This window comes from Melanerpes formicivorus, unplaced genomic scaffold, assembly GCF_026170545.1.
Source record: "Melanerpes formicivorus ecotype bairdi unplaced genomic scaffold, bMelFor1.0.p_v2 SCAF_16, whole genome shotgun sequence".
NCBI lineage: Eukaryota > Metazoa > Chordata > Aves > Piciformes > Picidae > Melanerpes > Melanerpes formicivorus.
In genome coordinates this window covers 7,655,360-7,678,745 of record NW_027142368.1, presented here as the reverse complement: position 1 = coordinate 7,678,745, position 23,386 = coordinate 7,655,360, and the positions used below count along the sequence as shown (strand labels likewise).

General features: G+C 36.2%; 1 protein-coding gene across 6 annotated transcripts in view; it reads left to right on the top strand.

The window, feature by feature from the left end:
- The window catches only part of USP47 (ubiquitin specific peptidase 47), a 43,805-nt gene that overhangs the window by 5,843 nt on the left and 14,576 nt on the right, over window positions 1-23,386 (top strand). Inside the window, exons 2-15 of one of the 6 annotated variants that reach the window (XM_068147975.1) lie at window positions 6,414-6,473; window positions 9,670-9,873; window positions 10,662-10,778; window positions 11,810-11,948; window positions 12,303-12,413; window positions 13,212-13,308; window positions 13,844-13,989; window positions 14,818-14,897; window positions 15,739-15,888; window positions 19,811-19,906; window positions 19,997-20,149; window positions 20,960-21,124; window positions 22,266-22,397; window positions 23,006-23,082. In XM_068147975.1, coding sequence (XP_068004076.1) covers window positions 6,414-6,473; window positions 9,670-9,873; window positions 10,662-10,778; window positions 11,810-11,948; window positions 12,303-12,413; window positions 13,212-13,308; window positions 13,844-13,989; window positions 14,818-14,897; window positions 15,739-15,888; window positions 19,811-19,906; window positions 19,997-20,149; window positions 20,960-21,124; window positions 22,266-22,397; window positions 23,006-23,082 — 1,727 coding nt within the window. Of the gene's footprint in view, window positions 1-6,413; window positions 6,474-9,669; window positions 9,874-10,661; window positions 10,779-11,809; window positions 11,949-12,302; window positions 12,414-13,211; window positions 13,309-13,843; window positions 13,990-14,817; window positions 14,898-15,738; window positions 15,889-19,810; window positions 19,907-19,996; window positions 20,150-20,956; window positions 21,125-22,265; window positions 22,398-23,005; window positions 23,083-23,386 lie in introns of all 6 variants that reach the window. The other 5 variants (XM_068147974.1, XM_068147973.1, XM_068147978.1 and 2 more) reach the window with 5 other exon arrangements.

Genomic DNA, 23,386 nt, shown 5'->3' with positions numbered 1-23,386 from the left:
AGTGTAGTAAGTATTTGGTGATGTTTTTGCATCCCCTTTTTCTTCCAGTATTAAGAAAGCAAGCAAGGAGTTCGGTGATTAAGAAGGTGGACAGAAGATCCAATTAAAGCCAGCCATATAAAGATGTTTTATATCTGAATTACTGTCATAAATGTACAGAGGCTGGCAGATAGTTTGCAAATACATAGAACATAATTTACAATTAATTCTCACTATTATTTTAGACTGGTTAAAAAATTCCTTGGAAATTGAACAGTTCAGGGTCATAGTATGAAAGAAAATATGATCACTTTATGAGTTTTAAGAGTAAAAGTGAAATACTCAATGTTCAGTGGTTAAGAGAAACCTATTTAGATTTTAAAATTCAATCTGTTACAGCTACTACTGTATTCATTGATACTCCTTAATATAACAGGAAACTTTGTTAGAGCTTTGTGTGATCTGTAGGCACGATTAGGAAATATCTGTACTCTTACATTCTTGACAGTTGCTACGTTTGACTTTTAAAGGAAGTAATTCATTTTGACTCACCTTAAAAGAGCATTGGGAGATAAGCATAAGAGGACTTGTTCTTCAAGAGTTAAGTAAGATGTATTTAACATTTTTTAAAATACAGAACTTAAAGAAAAATAACTTAAGTAAAACTGAAAAGTCTCTAGTTTAGCTGCCCCCAGTCACACTCCTCTGCCATATCTTTTTCAAATAGTCTTCAGAATCCCCTGGATGTGTTTAGTTATCTCTGGCCCCGTACCAATTTTTTTGGCTGTCTATTCTTTTATAAATGCCTTTTACAACTGACCCAGTAATCCACTACAACAGGAACAAACTCTCAAGGGTAAATGCTAGCCTCATAACATACTCCTTATTTCTGAGGCATAATGTTATTTGGGGCATATTTAGAAAGCATTAGACTTTGAAATGTGTATCTATTATAAAAATAATGTATCTGTATGCATTTTGCAGCAGCAACACTTAACAGCTGGTGTGCAATGCTATTTCAGTGAAGTGACAAACCCTTTTGTAAATTTTCATTAATTGAAATTTCATTACTAGAGAAGCATATCTGAGGAGGTGTTCTTTGAAAACCACAAATGAATCCATAATCATTGTGAGGTAGAGAAGAGAGTAAAATGTTTGAAACGTGTGCCCCCCTTTCCTAAAGGAAGAAGGTCATGGAGGCCTGGCTACAGAATTCCTTTTTGTACCTCTTCTCCTTTCTGCATTCAGTCATCCACCATAGGAATGCATTCTTAGGGTTCTCTTCACCAGGGCCATTAGTCTCAGTATGACCTCAGCCACCTTCTGTGGTTATCCTGTGTCTACAGCACACTGGGAAACAGAGCAAGTGTGATGTGAGGGCATAAGCAATAGGACTGCCAGTGATGCCTTTTGCTCTTCTAGGCCATTCAAGATAGAAGGGGGAGTTGTTTCTCTTGTCCTGTGAGCATTATTAGCATTTACAGGCACTCATAGTGAAGGATGGAAGGTGTAATTTCATTCTTTCATGATAACAAAAATTTGCAGTTATGTCCAGGTAGATTGGTATCTAGTGATTTAAGTGCTTCTATATATAATACGTGCATTTAAAGTAGTATTCCTCCTTCTCCTTTGCTGGTGCCATTGTATCACTCAAACCTTTTCCAGGAGAAGTAAGGATTCTGTTGAGAAGCTAAAGGGATGACTTGGGTTGAAGCTAACTCACTGGAAAAAAAAAACAACGAGAAATGATTAAATTTAAGAAGGATTCGCTATCTAAGTCTGTTCAATATGTAGCTGCGTGACCATTTGTACCAGCACAAGAAAGGGGACAGTGTGGGGGTGGAATTAAGCAGGTGGGAGCAAAACTGCTTCTTCTGGCAGCTATTCAGACTGTAACTGCTTGTATAACTGAAACGTTGTTTTTAAAGTTTTTAGGCTGCCGTGTATGTGTGAATTATTATTAGTGTGCTGTAAATTCATCTTAAGTCTTACATATTTAGTTTCCAAAATAGATGGGTATCTTCATAGCCTCATACAATATCATAATTATTCTTCTAATTGCCGTAGTCTTCATGAGGTATCTCATTGAGGCATCAGTTTTGTTCTTTTAAAGTATATCAGATACTGAGGGGAAAGCATAGTTAAATGCGATAGATTGAGGCAGAGGGGAAGCATTCTAACCAAGGACATATTGCTACGAATGTGTTTAAGGAATAGATGAGGGTTCACAAAGTTGAAATAGGAGTTCAGGCTTTGTAATGGGGAACATAATTGGGCTAGCTTGTCTGAGAGACTTAAAGAAACACATACAATTACTCTATTGACAAATTTGAAAAATATTCTGTACATTTTTATTGACTCCTTTCCTTGCACAGTCTTTGAGGTCTCTCTGGCTCTGTTGGAATGGGGAAGTTACTTGAAATCTTCATGATCCAGCAGAGTTGGGTTGGTATTAACAAGCAATAAGGATTAGACCCACCAAAAACTAAAGCCGCATTTCAGTTATGTCAAATTAAAACAATAATAACAATTTGGAGTCATAATTTTTTAAATCACCCTATTGGGTGTTAGCCCTAGTAGGCAGCTAAGCAGCTTGCAGCCACTTGCTTACTTCCCACACCCAGTGAGACAGAGGAAGGGGTAAGGAAGAGTAAGTCACCATGTCCTATGGGCAGACCAATGCCCAGCCAATTTCCAAGCAAATATTGAACATAACTAAAACTTCTCTTTTCCCTTCTGTTGCTGAACGTGTTGTTACACTTGTGCTTGTGGGCTATAAAGATTCTCTGAAATCCATAGTTCAAAATTGATAGGATAAAGAGCGTTTGTCCAGTGGAGATGGTACCCTAGCACACTTTTTTTAACACCCCCCCCTCACACACACACCCCCTTCCTCTGTGTGTGTAGTGTTTGTTTTGGTTTGGGTTTTTTTTGTTTGCTTTTTCCCCTCCCCTTGCTGTTTACTTGAAGCCTTCATGTTTTGTGCAGACTGTAGTGCTGTCAGCATGTATCCAGTGTGGTGTTGAATGGGTTGGACCTCTCCGACCAGATGAAGGAATTCCTGAAATATGGTTATGGTTTCTCAAGCAAGCCATATTTATGGCAGTGGTCATCATTGAGAGGGAGAGTTGCAACAAACTTAAATCTGAACATTTCTGTGTGGTGATAGTTCAGAAGTGTAAAGTACAGATGCAGATTTTTTTGTGATTGTACTTACTAGATGTCACTTTGATACTTGTAATTTCTGGAAATGTGCAGCCCATCAGTTACACAGACTTTGAAACATACATGTCTAAGTTTGACCAGCAGTAATGTGATAGACATTAGTCACTTGTGTGTATTTCATGATAGTCTTACATTGCTGAAGCTACATGAAATTTGAGAATTGCTGTTTTAGGCTTAATCATCCAAGTCACTGTGAATGTAAGCATCATGTCTGCCCTTTCCACTTACTACTGATCTCTTTGTCTTTCCTCTCTGTTGCAGAGATTCATGATAATTATTTATAGGGTGTGGACATGTAGGAATTTTTCTATTGCTGATCATTTTAAGTCTCAGTAGACCATTAGCTTTCCCTAGCAGTCAAGCTTCACACATCTGTTACTTAAACTCTTGACCTTAAACTTGTGATTTTACTTACTAATTTATGCCGTCAGTGTTTCTGCATGTTGGAAATACTGAATTGGGAAATGTTGTGTAGAATCGATGTGAAGTTCAAGCTTAGCTTTAGGTTTCAGCTTCAGTCACTGAAAATAATTTTATAAAAGAACTGAAGCAGGAATTAAAATTTGGGATAACCTTCTGTCATTTGAAAAATGTTTGTATTGGTTTGTCCTCATAAGGTTAGTAAAATGCTGCTATAGAGTTTTAATGGGCTGAGTGATTTGAGGCTGAAAAACAGCAAATCACATCTAAATGTAGTGTTATAACCACTGCAGTTTTGCATTTGAGTATTGTTTTGACAGATCTAGTAACTATATTTTTTTTTTTTGTGCCTCTATTTTCATCAAATACAGAACTTACATGGTCAAAGCTAATGTCTGTCTTGCAGATGGCACTAATAACAATGCTTCCTTTGTTAGTATATACAGAATCACAGCTTGAATTACTTCACTGCTACAATATGCTTTATGCACTGCAACTTACACATGCAGATCTTTCAGGATGAAATATTATTTAGAAAGGTACACACAGGGTAAATACCTCTGTAGATTTGCCCTCTTGAATGTCCATCCATGTTAGACCTGTGTGCTGATTGCATGTTTGTATTATAAAGTCTTCGGCAGATCTGGTCTAATACAGGGTCTTCTACATACAGGCTTGGGAATGTCATCTTCTTTCTAGAAATGGAAAAATGTAAAAGATGGAGTGATGGGATCAAAGTGTCAGTGCTTCAATAAATGGAAATGGTTAACATTAGAAGTTAAAATTTCAAATAGTTATAGCTTGAGAAAACTCTTGTGGTGAAATAATAAGATTATCTCTTAAATTGTAGTCATATGTAGCAGTCTGCATTTGCCTTTTTAGATGCTTATGTCATTGAGGATCTGCAAATTCTTTTTACTAAGTTACTGGTAGTGTTGTGGTATGGCAAAGGAGCAACATCTAGTTTGGAGGACTTACCACAATTATGGAGTAGATGTGCTTGCTACCTGAATAGGTTCTTTTATTTCTTCTGAGGAAAAGGCAGTAGGATATTTCTGTATATATTCCTTGAATACTATGTATATGTTAGTTTGAATGCTTTAACTGAAAAGTAGGAAATGCTGCATCTGAAAGATGGACACATCTGAGTGATGTGATTTGTCTTGTCAGAGCAGTAGAAGGCTGTTATTTCTAAAGCACCCGAACATAAACAGTATAATTTGTAAATTTGATTTGTGTTACGTGGCATGTTGAAAACCAACTTTTGTCAGTTAGAATTTGAGTGTGAAATAATACTGGAAAAATCTCCTGATAGTCCTTTACTGAGAATTCAAGAGCTGAGAACATAAGAGCCTTCTTTCAAAAGAAGAAACCCATAGATATTAGAGTCCAGTTCAGGTGATGCTGAGCTGGATCTATCTTCCCCTTCTACTCTCTACCACACACAGGAAGTGAAATAGCACACTAGGAAATTACACATCCCTGTGTATAATGGACTTGTGCCTGTCTCCAGAGGGAAGGAATTCAGGCTAAAGTAAGGGCTCTTTGGGGACACCAATTAGGAGGAAAAATAGAAGACTTTGGTTTTCAGCACTGGGCAATACACTTGACTATCATAATAGTATAAATCAACAGCTTCAAAAATCACACTTCTGGGACAATATTAACTTTTAAGTCACTTCATCAAACGTGTAACTTCCAGCTGTGAGAGCAGGTAACACCAGTAATTAAAAAAACATTGAAAATATGGTGGTGTTTGTTTTCCAGGTGTGTTTGTTTGGGGGGGAATTTTTTCAGGTTGTTTGCTTTGTTTTGTTGGTGGTTTTCGTGTTTGGGGGTTGTTTGGTTGGTTTTTTTTATTAATATGTTTAAATACTCTGTTATATCTGAAATTACAAACTGGTATGTAAAGAAAACACTTGATAGATATAGCTGCTAATCTTGGATTATTAGAATTCAAAACTAGAATTTGTTTCTGTATGTGAAGAAATTGGCCTTCTGTGTCGTCCTGCTATTAAATGCAGTGGGCTGGTTTGGGCTGGTTTTATAGGTACTTTGGTGAGGCAAAGAGAGCACATCACTAAAGATGATGTCAGTATTTTGTGTTTTGATGATCTTGACCTAAGGTGCAGTTAAATAAACTTGGAAAAGACCAATGATGTAATTAGCATCTTTCAGTCTCTCTTCCTGTTTTTCCTTTCTGGAAAAAATGCAAAGTGCAGTGCCTCAGATACACAAAGCAGTGAATTTGGTGTTTGTCCTTAGTCAGAGAACAGTTTTGTACAGGTAATATTTGTTGCATTTTTGATGGTACAAAAGAGATTTTTAGAGAAATTCTACTTTAGTACATTAGGAACCAGAAAAGTCAGTAACTTCATCTCTTCATGTGCTTACTTCAAAATGGGTTCATAGGAATAAAAAAAATACTACAGGAAGTACATCAGGCATTAATGGAGAATTTCATGTGAACCTGGATAGCCTCATAACTTATCAATGCAGTAATAAACTGAATTACAGGCTTATGCTTCTGCTTGAGTCATTTGAGATAAAATATTTACTTATGTCTGAAAGGCTTTTTTTAATATGATGAAGGAATTTGTTAGTATGATTTTTCATTTTTAGTTATCTATAATTTAAATGTTAAACTAATGTGCACTGAACTTGATGTTACTTGTTACAATATTAGGAGTCTATTCCATTTGTTCTTTGAATGCTGATTTTGAACAATTTCTACTGTAAAACTGTTTGCAAGGATTGTGACTTGTTAATTTTGTTTTTATATACTATAGGATATGTTTTGGAATTGCAGACAAAGTATCTTTGCTGAAATGAAGAAGAAATTTTCACAGGTAGATAGATTCATAAAATGATAACCAAGACACACAGTAGTAGCATGATGCTGTAGTTTTTGTTCATTTCTTAACATGAGCATGTGCTATTGAATTTTGTGTGCATGTTCTTGAATACAAAGATTATGTATTAAATAAACAGTCTTCACAGCAGAAGCTTCAAACTGAGGGTGTGCTTTTATGCTTTTGCACTGGTATGTGGGGGTTTACCCCTGTGTAGCTTTTCCTTTCAAAAAAACAGAATTGTGTAGCTGTCATAATACATAAGCTTATGTAATGATTACAATTAAGTTTTGTGTTTACTTTGTGGACTCTGATAACAGCCTGTCAAAATAGTTCAGAGACCTATGCCTGCCTTTTAGACTATTTAAGTAGTCAAGTAGCCACAAACATGAATACAGTTTTGTCTGATAGCTCAGACATATGTGAATGCTTACCATTAATAGAGTTGGACTGAGGTTATTTTTGCTTTATCTGTTTACTATGAAGGACTTGAAGCAGTAGCAGCATGAATGATGGCTTAATACCCTTTGGTTTACTAACCCCAAGTTAAACCTGTTCAGTCTGTCAGAATTACATCTGTGACAAGGAAGAAAGGATTTTTCTGACATGAAACATCCAGCAACCCAAACAGCAAATCTTCTGTAATCTTCTGTAATTTGTTTACTTAATGGTATTTCCATCCATCACATGTTCTAATTATTTTCAGTAGCAACTCCAATTTAAGTCACGACTGATTCACTATCAAATGTATTAGAGAGACTGTGAGTAGGAGTTAAATTCATGGGTATCTTCTGCAAATAGGAGGGACTGGTTTTGTAAACATAGTAAGGCAACAAGGAATTGAGTCTCCAATGGAGAACCATACAGTGAAAGAGACCTGAAGAATGAAGCTGTGCTGGGAAATTTAAATTAGAGAATCCAGGAGAAGTATTTGCTGGTGAAATTTCAATTTAGCCTACTCAGGTACACTCCCCTGTGTCTGAGTGCTATGAATGAAAGTGAGGATATAGTATGCCAAAAGTACTTCAACTTCAAAATTATATTTTCTTGATGTCTGGTTAGCGTTTCAGCAATGCTTGTATTTGTCTTCATGGAAAGTTGTTCATAAACCTAAAATTATTTGCTAAAGATTAAATGTATGAAGATGAATTGGTTCAAATTTGCTGGAAATGATTTTGGAGCAGGCAGCTAATGAAGACTTCCATACGTTGTATCTGCTAAACTTAGTGATTCAACTTGTCTAAACTAACACGGTGCAGACTGGGGGGGGGATTGGGAGTGTGTTTTTATTTGCCCTTCTCTCTTTTTTTTTTTTTTTTTTCTGATAATGATAGCAATAGATGCTGCAGTCAAGAATTTAGTTTATAGTTGCTTGAAGACAGTCAGCTAATGATGAGATTTTGTGAAGTGATGGGATGTGGTATCAGTTTAAATGTTTCAGCTGCTTTGTGAGAGCACTGGTGATGTAAGAAGCTCTCCTAAGGAACTATGCCATTGTGGTGGTGCTCTGTATTATGAGGCTGGGTGTGTAGAAATAAAAGGCATGCTGAAGTTTGTATCTTCTTCTAGAACAGAGAACTGACATGGCTGACAGTTTTAATGTAACCCCAATGTAATGTTTCTATCATGATTTTCAGTGGATAGCACTGCATGTGTCTGCCATTTTAGATGTACCCTTTAGCCATGAGCTGAGACTAGGATGCTCTGACATGCCTTACTAATACTTTGTGTGTTACAAGTTGAAAAGGCTGAGTGCTTAGGGACTAATTATTCCTTTAACTGACCCGATGCTTTCTTGTGTGACCTGTATATAAATATCACTTATTCCTTACTGTTCCACAACTCCCAATAATTTAGAGAATTAATTGATTGTGCTTATTTTTGGCTGGGTTTGCACTGTTGCAAAGTTTTGGGAAAATGCCCTTTTCTTGGCTTTCCTGGGTCTGTAAAATTTTATCACTAGTGTCCTGCCACCTTCAGTTAAGATTGTTACTTTTCATAAATTCATAGAATAGTCTAGGTTGGAAGGGATCTTGAAGATAATCTAGTTCCAGCCCCTTGCCATGGGCAGGGACACCTTCCACTAGATCAGGTTGCTCAAGGTCTCTTTTACCCTGGCCTTGAACACCCCCAGGGAGGGGGCATCTGCGACCTCCCTGGGCAAATTGTTCCAGTGTCTTACCACCCTCATTGTAAAGAATTTCTTACTATTATCTAGAGAAACATCTACCCTCCTCAAACTTAAAGCTGTCCCCTCTCTTCCTATCATTACAAGCCATTGTAAAAAGTCCCTTCCCAGCTTTCTTGCAGGCCCTTTTCAGGTACTGGAAGGCTGCTTTAATGTCTCACCAGAGCCGCCTTTTCTCCAGGCAGAACAGCCCCAACTCTTGCAGCTTGCCTCTATAGGGCATGTTCTCCAGCCTTCTGCTCACCATCATGGCTCTCCTCTGAACCTTCTCCAGCAGCTCTATGTCCCTGTTATGCTGGGGGCACCAGGACTGGATGCAGTACTCCAGGCAGGGGTCTCATGAGAGCAGAGTAGAGGGGAGAATTGCCTCCCATGACCTGCTGATCACACTTCTGTTGAAGAATCAGATATATTGAAGTTGCTGTTTAAAATCTCTTTGTCTAGCAGCCATTTGGCAGTTCTGTTCAGACAGAAGAATTTTTTTCTGTCACTCGTGTAACAGTCAATTTAGTAAAAGAAATGTGGTGGCTTGCTCATGAAACTTCTTGTTTAATGGCCAGCTTCCAAGGTTATTTGGGAGCTTGCAGATTGTCTGGATTGCATTCCTAAAAATTACAAAAGGTATATTTCTACCTCAGCAGGAGTTGTGATCATGTCAAATTAAAATACGAGCTTGAAATAATGATTTGAAAATCTATTCCTGATTTGAAGCAGTCTGTCTGCTTTACTGGATGAAATTCTTGTAGAACTTGAGATGTTTCTCTATAGCGATCACCCATATTTAATTCCTTTCTGTTCTATAAAAATGGAGCTTGTTTCTTACACCTGCTTAACAAAACAAGAAGACTCTCATTTTCTTGTGCCTGCCTTCAAAAATTAATTCCAAGTTTAGGATCTTTTAGCTGTAAAAGTGTACTGCATTTTACTGGTGGAGTCTTGTTTGTCTTGCTCTATTTAACTCCAGAATGCTCTTAACTCGTGAATTTTTGCCTGCTCTCATTCCAGGTAGAACGTGCTGCTGAGGAACCCAGGGTGTTGTGTATAATACAGGATACTACAAATTCCAAGACAGTGAATGAACGTGTTACCATAAACCTGCCAGCTTCCACGCCACTTAAAAAACTCTTTGAAGATGTGGCTTTGAAAGTGGGCTATGTGAATGGAACTTTTGATTTAATGTGGGGGAATGGAGATAATGTAATTGATACGGTATGGCAAAAGTGCTTTTTATTTCCTTCTCATAGCAAACATTTAAGTCTCCATGTTTAAAAGTGTGCTATTTTTCATAGATTACATGTACTTATTCATTAAACAATAGAAACCAATATAATTACAGTGTAATGCAGTATATATTTTTAATAAGACCCATGATAATTAATCTCCCATTTCCTTTGGTCTTGTTGGAGAAAAGTTTTCCTCTCAACAGAAGTATGTTATTGTGCTGACTTTCCATGCTTCTTACAAGTAATTGAATGTATTATGTATATTTTTTACAAAGTATTAATACTGCTTTATGACTTGAACTTGGTGGGTTTAGTTAATGTGGTTTCCATGGAAACACCCACATAACTTAGTAAGATTACTTAAAAAGTAGATGTTAGTTTGTTTCAGGTCATGTTTAGGTTTGTTGATAATTCTGTGATTTTTTTTTCTCTTTAATAAAAGCATAGGCAAGTGATATAGGACACTATGCTTTGATGTACTGCGAGAAAGCTATAGACCAATGTCTTGACTCCTGAATAGACAAACTTCGAAGGATTAAACTGTACTGTAATAATTAATTTATGCTGTTTCTTAAACTGTTTCCAAGTTTTTTTGTTGTTAATGATCTTTATATAGGATAATAATTTATATTCATTTCATCTTAGTGTGTCAGAAGTAAGTCCAAGCATTGTACTTGGACAGAAACTATTAATTGCATATAGATCTGTGTTGTTTGCTTGGTGTGTGTTTTTTAAAGTGTGGTTTGTTTTCGTTGTTGTGTTTGTATTTTTTAGCAGACTCCATTAGATCAGAACAGTGACAAAACTATCCTGGATGCTGGTTTTGAGCCAGGGAAGAAGAACTTCCTGCATTTGACAGACAAAGATGGTGAGCAGCCTCATTTAATGCTGGTAAGTAAAATCTTCAGAGAGCGTAAGCTATTGCATTGTGTATAGTGCCCTTGTGAGATCAGAAAATTAAGTAAAGTTTCATACAATAAGCTGCTTCAGGAACCTTCGCAGTACACTTCTAGACTGTTATTTTTACTATTTTACACTTCTAGGTTTCTCCTGAGTAGGACCAACTCCAGTACTAGTGATTTGATGTCACTTTTTATTTCTGCTTGTCAGATGTTTAATTAATTATATAACCTTAGAAAATTACTCAAAGCAAAGCATTACATAATTTTCAACACGTTTAGAGATGATTCTTAACAATACAAGTTTAATGCTTTTCCTCTGGGTGTTTGAAAGCAGTATTAGGCCAGTCTATCAGAATTCTTGGAACTGACAGTTTTATAACAGCAGTTACCTGCTGTTACCTGTGCCTTTAAGAACAAGAGAAATCATGTGTTTTAAAGAGGAGTTTTTGGTGTTGCTGGAAGCATGTGTTTGCCATAGCAAAATTATTTTAAATTTACTATTTGTCAAATGTATGCAGTGAAAGATAAACTAAGTTGCAGCTATTTAAATCAGGGATAGTCTAGTGATATGTTAAGATTTATTACTCAGCTCTCATGTCAACATAATGCTGCCCTACTTAGTCTTTGCTGTGGACGTAATTACCTCTAAAGGTGAAAAAAAAGTATTTTAAAAAATGTGCATCCAGTCAGAATTTGAGAGTGATTTTTATAACTGAAAAAAATCTCATTCTGTGTTTCAGTGCAGGAAATAGGAGGTGCTGAACTGTGGGCTTGCCCTTTGTATGTATTATAGTCCTGCATTTGACCGTACTGTATTCTGAAGGGCATCCATTAACATGAAGAATGATTCTCAAGGAGTTGAGAATTTGGAGGGCAGAATTAAATGTTATGCAAGCAACTGTGTATGTGCAATTTGCAAATTTGTATGATCCTCTTAGCAAAATGGATTTCATAACCACAAGAGAAAGACACAGAACTTGTCAGTGCTTCAGTAAAAATTTGGTGTATTTCTGTTTTCAGGAGTCATCAAGTGCAACAGATGACAGTGCACAAGACAGATTTATAGGCCCTCTTCCAAGAGAAGGCTCTGTTGGCTGTAGCAGTGACTATGTCAGTCAAAGCTATTCGTATTCTTCAGTCCTGAGCAAGTCAGAGACAGGTATAGTGTTCTCTTGTCAAGACAATGCTAGTTTGTAATTATTTTAGCATGTTTTCAAATAGCAGCACTTAAAGATTTTTGGAATTAGTTTTTGTAAAAGCCCATGTTGTTACTACGTTTTCCATCATGTTTTCTACAGCGTTCTCTTGTTACTTTGGGAACAGAAGAGCTGTATCTCATTGTTTTTAGTATTAATCTGCTGCTGTGTCACTAGTTGAGTAGTCAGGATTGTATTACAAAGAGTGTTCACCTCAAGCTGTGTGTTCACTCACAGCTTAGTGAATACTTGATACTCAGAAGTGCTGTTGCCAAATCTCTGCACTCCACTTCTTAACTGAAGTCTTCCTACTGTAGCCCCTGGTTGCAGTTTCTCTGCCTGCACCCAAGAGGTTCATCCTCCCCTGCCTGGCTCCCCACCAGCAAGTGGAGACTCCTGTGGAAGGGAAGCGCAGCTCTGCCTTGCAGGCAAGTGCCAGGGCAGATCCCGGGAGGCTGGCTGGGCACTGGTGCCCTGCAGGGGGCAGCAGGAGACAAACTCCTAATACTGAACTTGTTGAATAGACATGAAGATGACATGCATGTTACACCAATTCACATATGGTCAAGATGTTTATCTACCATGTACCTTTTTTTCATTTAATAACTGTGAAAAGGTGATCTGTATAGTGTGATACATAAAATACACCTGTCTCTTCATAGAAAATGCTCATTTTATATGGAGTAGCTGCCTTTTCATTACTAGTGTGGAACTGAGGGTTCTTTTCTTTTAATGCTTGCAAGACATACTGAATTTGTTCATGCTCCAGTATATGCTGCTTACTTATCAACTGTTTATTACTGCATATTTTGAAGGAAATCTTCTGAAACAATAGTAGAAACCAGTGCAGACAAAAAATGTTTACATGTAACTACAATCTTTTTTAGTTGACATCAGGCACTAAATAACTATTATGCAATTGCTTCTTAATTTTTTTTTTCCTGTGAAGTATTTAAACATTTCACAACAGTAACCAATAATTCATGTTTACTAAAATAGCTTTGTGTCATTCAGGGAATTTACTTTGTTACATATCCTATTACTCTGTATTGATCTAAGAAATTAATGGTAGAAATATTACCTCAATTTTTATAGTGTAAATAATAAATTACAACAGGTGGATGCAGTTCTTAAGCATCATCACCTGATTGTTTTCTTGTCCAAGTTTTTAACTCTTGAAAGTGATTTTTTGCATTACTTTTGTTTTGTTTTTCTTGTATTTTTAGGTTATGTGGGGCTAGTAAATCAAGCAATGACTTGCTATTTGAACAGCCTTCTACAAACGCTCTTCATGACTCCTGAATTTAGAAATGCATTATATAAGTGAGTATATATAATTAAAACTTGTTCTTAAATGTATACTGGTGTATGTTGGTGGGAGAGCTGTTTGAAGTTCTCCAGTCAAAATTTCAGTGTTTGAATACTGAAACACATAGCTGAAGTCAAGCTGGATATACCATTATAAATTACATCTGCTTTAAAGTTCCAGATTTTTAATAAAATAGTGAGATGTTACTAGTTGTGTCATGGACAAGCTTTTTAAAGAATTTGCCCCACCTTGAAAACATCAAACTTCAAATTAAGTTTGAATCTAGGTGCAGTTCATGTCTGTATTTGTACAGTGTACAGCTTCCAAAGTATTTAGTTTGCATTAGATTTGTATATTTAAAGAACAGTGTTGTCATTTGTGGCAGAAATGGAAAACAATTTCATTTGAGCTTTATTTAGAAACAGCTTTAGTTAACCTCTGTAATATGGCAGCCTGCTTGAAATGTAAGAGATGCTGATGTAAATGCTTTTTTTTGAGTAATGTTTTTCAAAGCAATTTTAATTGTCAAATATTTTGTATTGTGAATAGATGGGAATTTGAAGAATCTGAAGAGGATCCTGTGACGAGTATTCCCTACCAGCTTCAAAGACTGTTTGTTTTACTGCAGACCAGCAAAAAAAGAGCAATTGAAACAACAGATGTTACACGGAGTTTTGGATGGGATAGTAGTGAGGGTAATATGTGGCATTTAAGCTTGTGTGATTTGCTTCAGCAGCTGCCTGCTAGGAGCCTAAGCTGCTATGGATGGGGAAAAACACCAGAATAGCTAGAAAAATTTGTTATAATTCATTTTGTTTCAATGGATACAAAATAGCCTAAACAGATACTTTGGGGCGGGGGTGGGGTGTGTCATGTCATTTTTTTAAAAAAGAAATTGTCCATGAGTTTTAGGCTGTTAAAGTAAAAATCATTATATTTTTTTGTAATTAAGTTATCATTGCAGCTGTTAATTGCTTCCAAAATAGTAACTACATGAAAAGTTTCATCTGTCTTGAACCACAAATGACAGATTGTAACACGTGTTCCTCTTAAGTAGGAAATAGTATGGATAATTCCATAAAATCAAGTACTCTATTTGTCTCTTTGATGCCAGTATAGTGTAATTGTGTTCTATAATGTGCTGATTTTCCATGGAGTAATTGTCAGATAAGGAATTGAAAACTGCGTTTCAGTGAATCAATGCAAAGTGGGAAACAATTCTGAACCAGTTTGCCTTATAACAGTGCAGATTAGCCTTCCTGTATGGTTTTATGTATTCTTACTTACGTATGTGGTTCTTGTTTATGCATAAACCTTGTGAGCAAGCTTGCTGCTTATTTTTTCTGACTTCAGAGGCAGCTGCTTGTGGATTTGAACACTGGCCCAATAGAGAATAATGTAGTAAATAATAGATACAGACTTAAATTATTAGGTAGCTTTTCAGGAAGTATTCTTGGGCCATAGTTAGTATCAGGCTAATAGCATCTCTTGTTTTAATTAAGATTAATTTCTGTTTCTAACAGCATGGCAGCAGCATGATGTACAAGAGCTTTGTAGAGTCATGTTTGATGCTTTGGAACAGAAATGGAAGCAAACAGAACAGGTAAACATACAAAAACTTCCTTCCATTAGTGCAGCAATGTGGCATTGTTGTGTTCTGGTGTGTGTTTTGTTTGGTGTTTTGGGTTTTTTTTATTATTTTTCAGAATGATTGTGAAAAATATCCATTGAATTTTAAATACCAGGTTATTGAAAGCCTGCAATAGTTGCCAATTTTCTTCTTTAATGCAAATAGTTAAGCTACTGCAACACATGACTTTCACGAGTGTGTTGCTGCTTAGAAGTGGAATATTCTGATCTCTGGATACTTAGCCACTTCTGTGCTTCTAATAAAGACTATATTTAACTCCTGTGATAGCTTTGCCACTCTCAGTATTTATTAAGCTACATGGTGAACTCTTAGGTTCCAGGCCACTCTCCTAATGTAGAAGACAGTTATAAGCATATTCATAATGCATGTTGCATTCTGAGAAGAGGCCAATGTGTAGGACAGTTTTCAGTGTGTAGATTGGCAATTACTTCCTTTATCTTTCTACACCGAGAGCTGGAGACCCAGGAAAGGCCTGCATTGTCAATCTACTAACAGTGTCTGCAAGGTCAGACTTGATTTTGAAACTTCAGTTTTGCTAGTTTTGTCATCACTTTTAAGACAGGACTTTAAAATACACTGTGAAGCTTGCACAATGTGGTTCTAGAAGCTCATTTGATAAGGTGTTTCATGTGGTGGTGGAGCAGGGGAAAGCAAGAAATCAAGAAATGGAGATGGTATTCTAAATGTATAGCTATACAGTTAAGGCTTAATTTTAAAAAGGCATTTCTCTTACAGCTTACTGGAAATGCCTTCTGTTTCATTTGTTTAAAGCTCCATTGAATATCTGTTTCAGGCCGATCTTATAAACCAGCTGTACCAAGGCAAACTGAAGGACTATGTAAGATGTCTAGAATGTGGCTACGAAGGCTGGAGAATCGACACCTACCTGGATATCCCTTTGGTCATCCGGCCGTACGGCTCCAGCCAGGCGTTTGCTAGCGTGGTGTGTACTATTATGCTGACTGATAGTGCATCCATACACACATAGAATACATAATGCGACAGTGGTATAATTGGTTAAATGGTAAGTATCATCCTAGATACTCCATCTTGGGGTGTTCGTCTTTGTGCAGTCAACCAGCTAGCAAGTTCTAGAAGATTTTTTTTTTTGGCTTTTTGGTTTGTTTGGGGTTTTTGGGGTTATTTGGTTTTTTTCTTAATTTTTCTTTTGCCCTTCAATGAGTCCTACTGGTGCATGTATAAGGGGAGGGAAATTGCAACTTTATTGCCTTAGGGCTGCAGTAATCAGTTATTTTCTTCCTGATAAAATCTTCAACATTTATACAAAGATATTTCTGTAAGATCACTAAGTTTTATTTGAGTTATTCTCTTTATTGGCACATCTGCTAAATTTTCATAGCATTGTTGAAAAATCTTAGTGAAAGAACAGAATGTTGATTTAAAATTTTTAGTTTAATTGCCATGCTGTTGCTGTGCTTTTTAAAGTTCATTTATCGAATATCATATGCTTTTAACAAGCAATTGAATTGCAATTAAAAAACAATCTGTCATTCATCAGTGTTCTTGGTCACTTCTACTCCAGCATTACTGATGTTGGCAAGCATATATACTGCTTAGTAAATCTGTGGAAGTTTGGTTTTGGTTGGTTTGGATTTTTTTCCTAGCCTCTCTCCTCCCCTGAAAAGAAGTGATTACAACTGTGAAACTCCACTATTGTGGTTTAAAATACCTGTACTGTGGATGAAGCTGGGAGAAAGAATAAATCAGACAAGTCTTTCAGTAAAGATTGTTTTAAACACTTGTGTAATTGGCTTACCAGGATGATTTATATATAGCAAGTGTTTTCCCTTTTATATTTATTACACTGGCAATGCTTTTTTAAGCACTAATAGCCTATAATTCTTAACAGTAATTTTGTTAAGAAAATAGTTTCTAGAATTAGGTTAAATTGTGCTGTAGGTTCAGAGTACTTAATACTTTGAATACCAGTCTTGAGAACTAGTAAAGATGTAGGACTTTGATTCCACAAAAAGGATTCAACTTAGTAAAATCCTTTGAATTCTTTGTAAGATTGCACTGATAAATTTTTTAACTGTATAACTAATTCAAGCTGTACTGATACAGATTGATATTTCATATAGTTGGTTTCTCTTTTAATCTTGAAAAAATCATTTCTAGAAATTTTCTCTGAACAAAAATATTATTCAGTGATGAGATTTTTCTGATCAATGTTCTCTGATCAGTTGCTTTCAAGTAATGAAAACTGTTCAGTTCATGAAGTTTCAATCTGCATTTAACAATGCATTGTAAGTGTGTGTCAAATTGAAGATTTTTTTTCTTTAGTAGAGAAGTCTATACTGGAAAGCTGTGGGGGGAAAAAAAAAAGGACTTTGTATACTTACCAAACCACAGAAAGCCTGAAAAATTAGAACTTAAATATTGAATTACTTTTAATGGTATTTGATACTTCTCCTGTAAATCAGCATTTACTGGGTTTACTACATTAAGGAAAAGAGGTTTTTAAATTTTTACAAATTTTTTTGTTATACAGTTACATGGTTGCAATTTATTATTGATGCTTCAATTTTTGAGCTTTTTTTAATTCATATTCTGATTATATTCAGTTGATTCTCCTCCCTGCATTTGTATTTTCTATAGCAGATGTAATTTTTAGTTTTATAGTCTTCAGCAGTGGGGAGATATGGAGGATACTTGCTTTTGGAGAAGGGAAAAATCGCCTGTTTCTAAATGGAATTCTCTGAAGGTAGTATCCTCCATTGATCCATAGATGATGGTGATTTAGTAGGTGCAGGTAAAAAGGGTATGAGAGAGATCAAAAATTTCACACATGCGCTAATAGGGCTTATAGAAGGGAATTAAAACTTTTGAGACCTTGCTAGTCAGCTCCTGAGGGAACTTGCAGCAGGCGACACAACCCAAGATAGGGGATCTAAGGAGGATACTACCTTCAAAGAACTCTAGTTAGAGGTAAGTGATTTTCCATTACTTTCTAATAAGAGAGAATGGACGTGTGAGCTTTAAATAAGGTGAATCTATAGAATACCATGAAGTGTATTATCCCACTGTTCGACATTGTGTAGTATCAAAAAAATGTAGATACCTGATGTGTTGCATATGTCTATAAATATAATGTATTACCTGTGTGTACATGGGAACATGGAGGAAGTGGGAAGGGTGACACTGTTTGCTGTATTTCCTAGTACGAACTCATTCTGAAATTCCCTGGTATGTTTAAGGTTTGTTTGGAAATATATTTCTGATTGCCCACTCCATCCCCCAAGTTCATGTAGTAAGACTACATAGCTACAGACACATTAGGGCAGCTCTGAGATCTTGTCTGTACCTATCTTAAGATAGTGTAAGCACGTTTTCAGAAACTGTCTGCGTTGTTCAAGGGCATGGCTTAAATAATTTTGAATCATGAGGTCTCTACAAACAGAGACGTGAAAAATACAGCTTCTTTCAAAGAGGCGAACAGGAGCGCCAGTTCACATCTGGATTTCTGTAGGTACTGGTATCTTCTGTATAGGTGCCTAAATTCACTGGCATTAGACAAGCTGAAAATATATTATGTTTAATTGTAAGACAAAAATTTTGCAAGATGAAGAACATCTGAGAGAAGAGCGGATGCCATGGGGAACTGTTTGGCATACTAAAATTATGTTACTAGAAAACAGTGGAAATGACGTTGTAATACCAGCAGACTAGTTAGGGTCAGATGATCTCTAGAACTATTTTTTAGCATCTATTTTGCTTTTTGATTCTGTGAACTATTAAAAAAAACTCACACAGAAAACAAAAACATACATACACAGACGATAAAACCAAGAAAAAAACCCCAAGCTTAAATAGTCTGTCATACTAATCTATTGCTTCACCATTTAATGTGTTTTGAAGCTTTTGTATGTTGGTAATGTTGGAAGTGCTTAGTAGCTCTGAGGCTGCATAATAGTTACCATTTAGATGACAAAATTGAAGGTACCAGAGTTGCAAAAAAATGGGGATATCATGTGGTAGGTTGTACAGTATAGAAACTGTCATTGGTTTTGCTGCATAAACTGGCAGAGTACAAAATGAACTGCATTAGAATAGGAATTATCAGCAGAACCTTAATGTAAAGATTAAGTAGGAGAAAAATGGAGACAGAAGTGAGTAAGCTTGAGAAGCAGCAATGTTCCTTATTGAAAAGTACATGGATATTCATGTAGCTCAAAAATAAGAGTTCCCAGGAGTTTAGTTGGGTTTTTCAAAGCACAGCTTGCTATTTGTGGTAAGCCATGAAACCACATGACTAACATAGTACTTCATTCAGTTTTGGGGAGTCTGAAGGATCACTTTTTTCCACATTAAAATTTATACTGTTTCCTTGTTAAATTGCACATCACATGAGTTTACATAAGCATTACATAATCACTTTTGTCACATCATTTGCATATTCATACTCATTCATGTTCCTATTTATGCATAAGTTGCAACTTTTTTCTTGCCCTTGAAATATATATCTTTTCTTTTGTCTTAAGTGCCATTTTCACAGCAGGAGACTGAACAGGCACGACTGCATGTGATGTGCAATACAACAGGAGTTAACACTATTTTATATTGTATCACTATTAAAACAAGGATTTGGATTCATCAAATACTGAATGGAATATAGGTAGCAGTAATTGTGGTTGACTATTTAACTGTGGGCTGGGTAGAAAGGCTGGTTCCTCTTCGTATTTTCCTGACTCTGACCATATCAAAGTTTGTCAATCAACTTCTGGTTGTAGATTTAGTTAAAGTAACTTCTGTGTGTTTACAGTGTCCTTGTAAGCATATTCTTCTGACTTATGGCTCCATAGGAAGCATTCTTTAAAAATCAGGTAACATCTTTTTGTTATTAGGAAGAAGCACTGCATGCTTTCATTCAGCCTGAGATACTTGATGGCCCCAATCAGTATTTTTGTGAACGATGTAAGAAGAAATGTGATGCAAGGAAGGTAAAGACTGTCCAAATGATTTGTGAAAATTACTTTTGGTCAATACTAATTCTGACAACTGTAGTGTAATCCTGTCTTTATTTCCTTTAGGGTCTGCGCTTCTTGCATTTTCCATATCTGCTGACATTACAGCTGAAGAGATTTGACTTCGATTATACCACTATGCACAGAATTAAACTCAATGATCGTATGACCTTTCCTGAAGAGTTAGACATGAGTGTCTTCATTGATGTTGAAGATGAGGTAAAGTGTTTGGTTTTGGAGAAAACTCTAACATTCCAGAAGTTTTTTAACTAAGAAAGTTTAAATGTTGGTTGAAGAAACCATTTTTAAGATCATTCATTTGCATTAAAATTCTTCAGCTGTGGCAGTGTTTTAATTTGAAGTTTTAAAGTTTGTCCATGTGGGGTTTTATTACATTGACAAGCGTGTTTGATACCTCTCAAAGAGTTACTGGGGTGGGGCAAAATGAGAATGAAGATTGATCTGCGAGGATAGAACTTTGGACAAAATTAAACTATCATAAAATCACAAGAATCCACAGGAAAGAGTATCAGGTAAGTGGTGACTTATGCTAAATGAAACACATATCATGCTTTTAAGCTAATAGAATACTCACCAGTCTTACTGCAATACCTTCCTTGCCTCTGTCCAGTGAGTTGAAATGGAAAAAATTTTTTGACAGGGGATGAAAATATTTCCAGTCAAATCAATTCTGAATAACATGATGTTACAATAGGATATGTTACCTGATATTGGACTTCAAATTGAGTAGTAAATGCATTAGGCTAGTGACAGAGGTAACCTTGTTTAGTGTGAAACCAGGTAATTACCATTCAGTTGCACACAAGACCAGATTTAAGAGGTGGACTGAAGATAGATACTAAGAGAAACAAGTCCAGTCTTGATGGTGAGTTGCAGAGGTCTCTACATTTTTGAGGAGCTTCCTTGTTTTGCAGATTGGAGTTTTCATTTCACAAACATCATTACTTCTTGTTCTGTGTAACTTTAAGTGTTGTATGATATTAGTATGTATGTCTTATTTTTAAGAAGTCTCCTCAGACTGAGAGTTGCACTGATAGTGGAGCTGAAAATGAAGGCAGTTGTCACAGTGATCAGATGAGCAATGATTTTTCTAATGATGATGGCGTTGATGAAGGAATCTGCCTTGAAAGCAATAGTGCAGCAGAAAGGATTTCTAAAGCTGGCAGTGAAAAGGTATGTTTAGAAAAAAAAAATTACACTGGGTCTAGTTGGAATAAACTTAATTTTCGTCACAATAGCCTGTATGGTGCTCTGGTTTTGAATTTGTGATGAAAACAGTGCTGATAGCACACCAGTGTGTTCAGTTTTGCTGAACATTATGTACAATGGCCAGGCTTTCTGTTTATCATTCTGCCCCTGTAGTGAGTAGGTCTAGGATGAGCAAGAAGCTGTAATGGGGATGTAACTGTGATGGCTGGGACTGCTTTTTGGTGGGGGTAGGAGGTTGGTTTGTGGTGGTGTTTTTCTTTAATTCAAATTTCAAAAGTTGACATTCTATCAAAGGAAAGCATGCAACTTGATTTAGAGGTCATCTGAGAATAAAAGTCTTCCTAGCTTGACAAAATGGGAATTCTCGGGTAACTTTGACATCAGACCCTCAAATTGAAGACTGTTTTGTCTTGTGAGCAGTGGTTTTACATTGAGGCCAGCTGTCAAAGGCCCACCAACTTTGGCTACAAAACTGTCTTGCAGCTTAGTGGAAGATTGGAAAGTTCTGATCAGTCTGTGCCATCCTTTCTTGTCCTTAAAAAACTGTAGGTAAGGCCACAGGCCTAAGTGTTAAATATTCATTTAGTCACCTTGAGTTAATATTAAGGAATCAAGCAGCAAGTTGGTCTAGGATAGCAGACATCCTGAGGGACAGAAAGTATTCAAAGTGCAGCCTCACCAGTGCCAAGTACAGTAGCATGATCACTTCCCTTCTCCTGCTAGCCTTGCTATTCTGGCTGAGTTTTCACCAGTTCAGAGGCTGTACAACAGGCAAGTAGTGGTGTATTAAGCCAGTTTAAAAAATCTTTTTATGATTTCTTTCCTTAAGACCTTTGGTCTTCTCTCTTTCTTCTCAGCAGTGAAAGGGGAAATTTCACTTCCATTATCACATACTCCTGCATAATGCTTAGCATATCAGAGCTCTGATTTTGGTCAGTGTCTAGCACGTAGCGTTTCTGTTCTACAGATCTGTTTTATAACATGCAATTATTTAATACATTGGGGTTTGTGTAAGTAGAATCATAGAATGGTTTAGGTAGTTGTTTTAAAACTTTTGTACCTTTCACCTTTTCTTAACACGGATTCTACTTTTTTCTCTCCTCAGAGTTCTTTATTGTATGAGCTCTTTTCTGTTATGGTTCATTCTGGAAGTGCTGCTGGTGGCCATTATTATGCCTGTATCAAATCTTTTAGTGATGACCAGTGGTACAGCTTTAATGATCAGCATGTTAGCAAGGTAAAAATAGTATTCTTAGTTATGTTACGTTCTCATAGATGAACCAGTAAGGTTTTTTTGTGTAAAGCTGCACTGGTAGATCTATACCTACACTGGTAAAGCACAGATATTTCAAACTTGTACTTTGTTTTATTTCCTCATCCTAATGTCCTGTGATACACGTGTCTCTTGGTCGTTAGCTTAACTGATTTCACGTGATGGTGAATGGGGATGGTTCATAAAGTATTCTTTATTCATGTGCAGACCAGATTGAATTTAGAATTTTACCTTCTATACTTGCTTAGAGAAGTGCAATTACACCTGTCCAGATCCATTTCAGGAGTTACATGTGTCCATAAATATTATTGCAATCAAGAACCCCTGTTTTGTTTTTCTAAGAAGTTTCTACTTTAAAAAAAAATAATTTTACTTACTTTCACTGGAAAATCAAGGGGCACATCACTTTGAAACAGATGGCTGAATTCTTTTGTAGTCAGCAAATAAACACATTCACGATAAAATTCAAATAATTCATATTGTCTTAATTATGTAATGTCTTTTTTTCCTGTGAGAATAATTGCATCTGAATCAGTACAAGTTTCTCAATCATTAAATTGATTTTCTGTTAGATAACTCAGGAAGATATTAAGAAAACATATGGTGGATCTTCTGGAAGCAGAGGCTATTATTCCAGTGCTTTTGCTAGGTTAGTAATACTGTAATATTTTTCTTTCTGGTTGTGTTTCAATGCAATCAAATGAATAGCCAAGATGTGTGTGCTTTAACATGTTAGTTTAATAGTAGAAGTTTCAAATAGTTGTAAGAACTGTCCTAACTGCTGGTTCAAATAATTAAAATAATGCAATATTTGTTTTAAATCCTGTCTGGTTAGTGTATTGCTAAGATATACATGACATAGGTTTTCACTGAAAGGCAAACAACAAAACACAAAAGAAACGTAAAACCCACCAAAGCAACAACAAAACCCAAAACCAACTATTAAATCCATA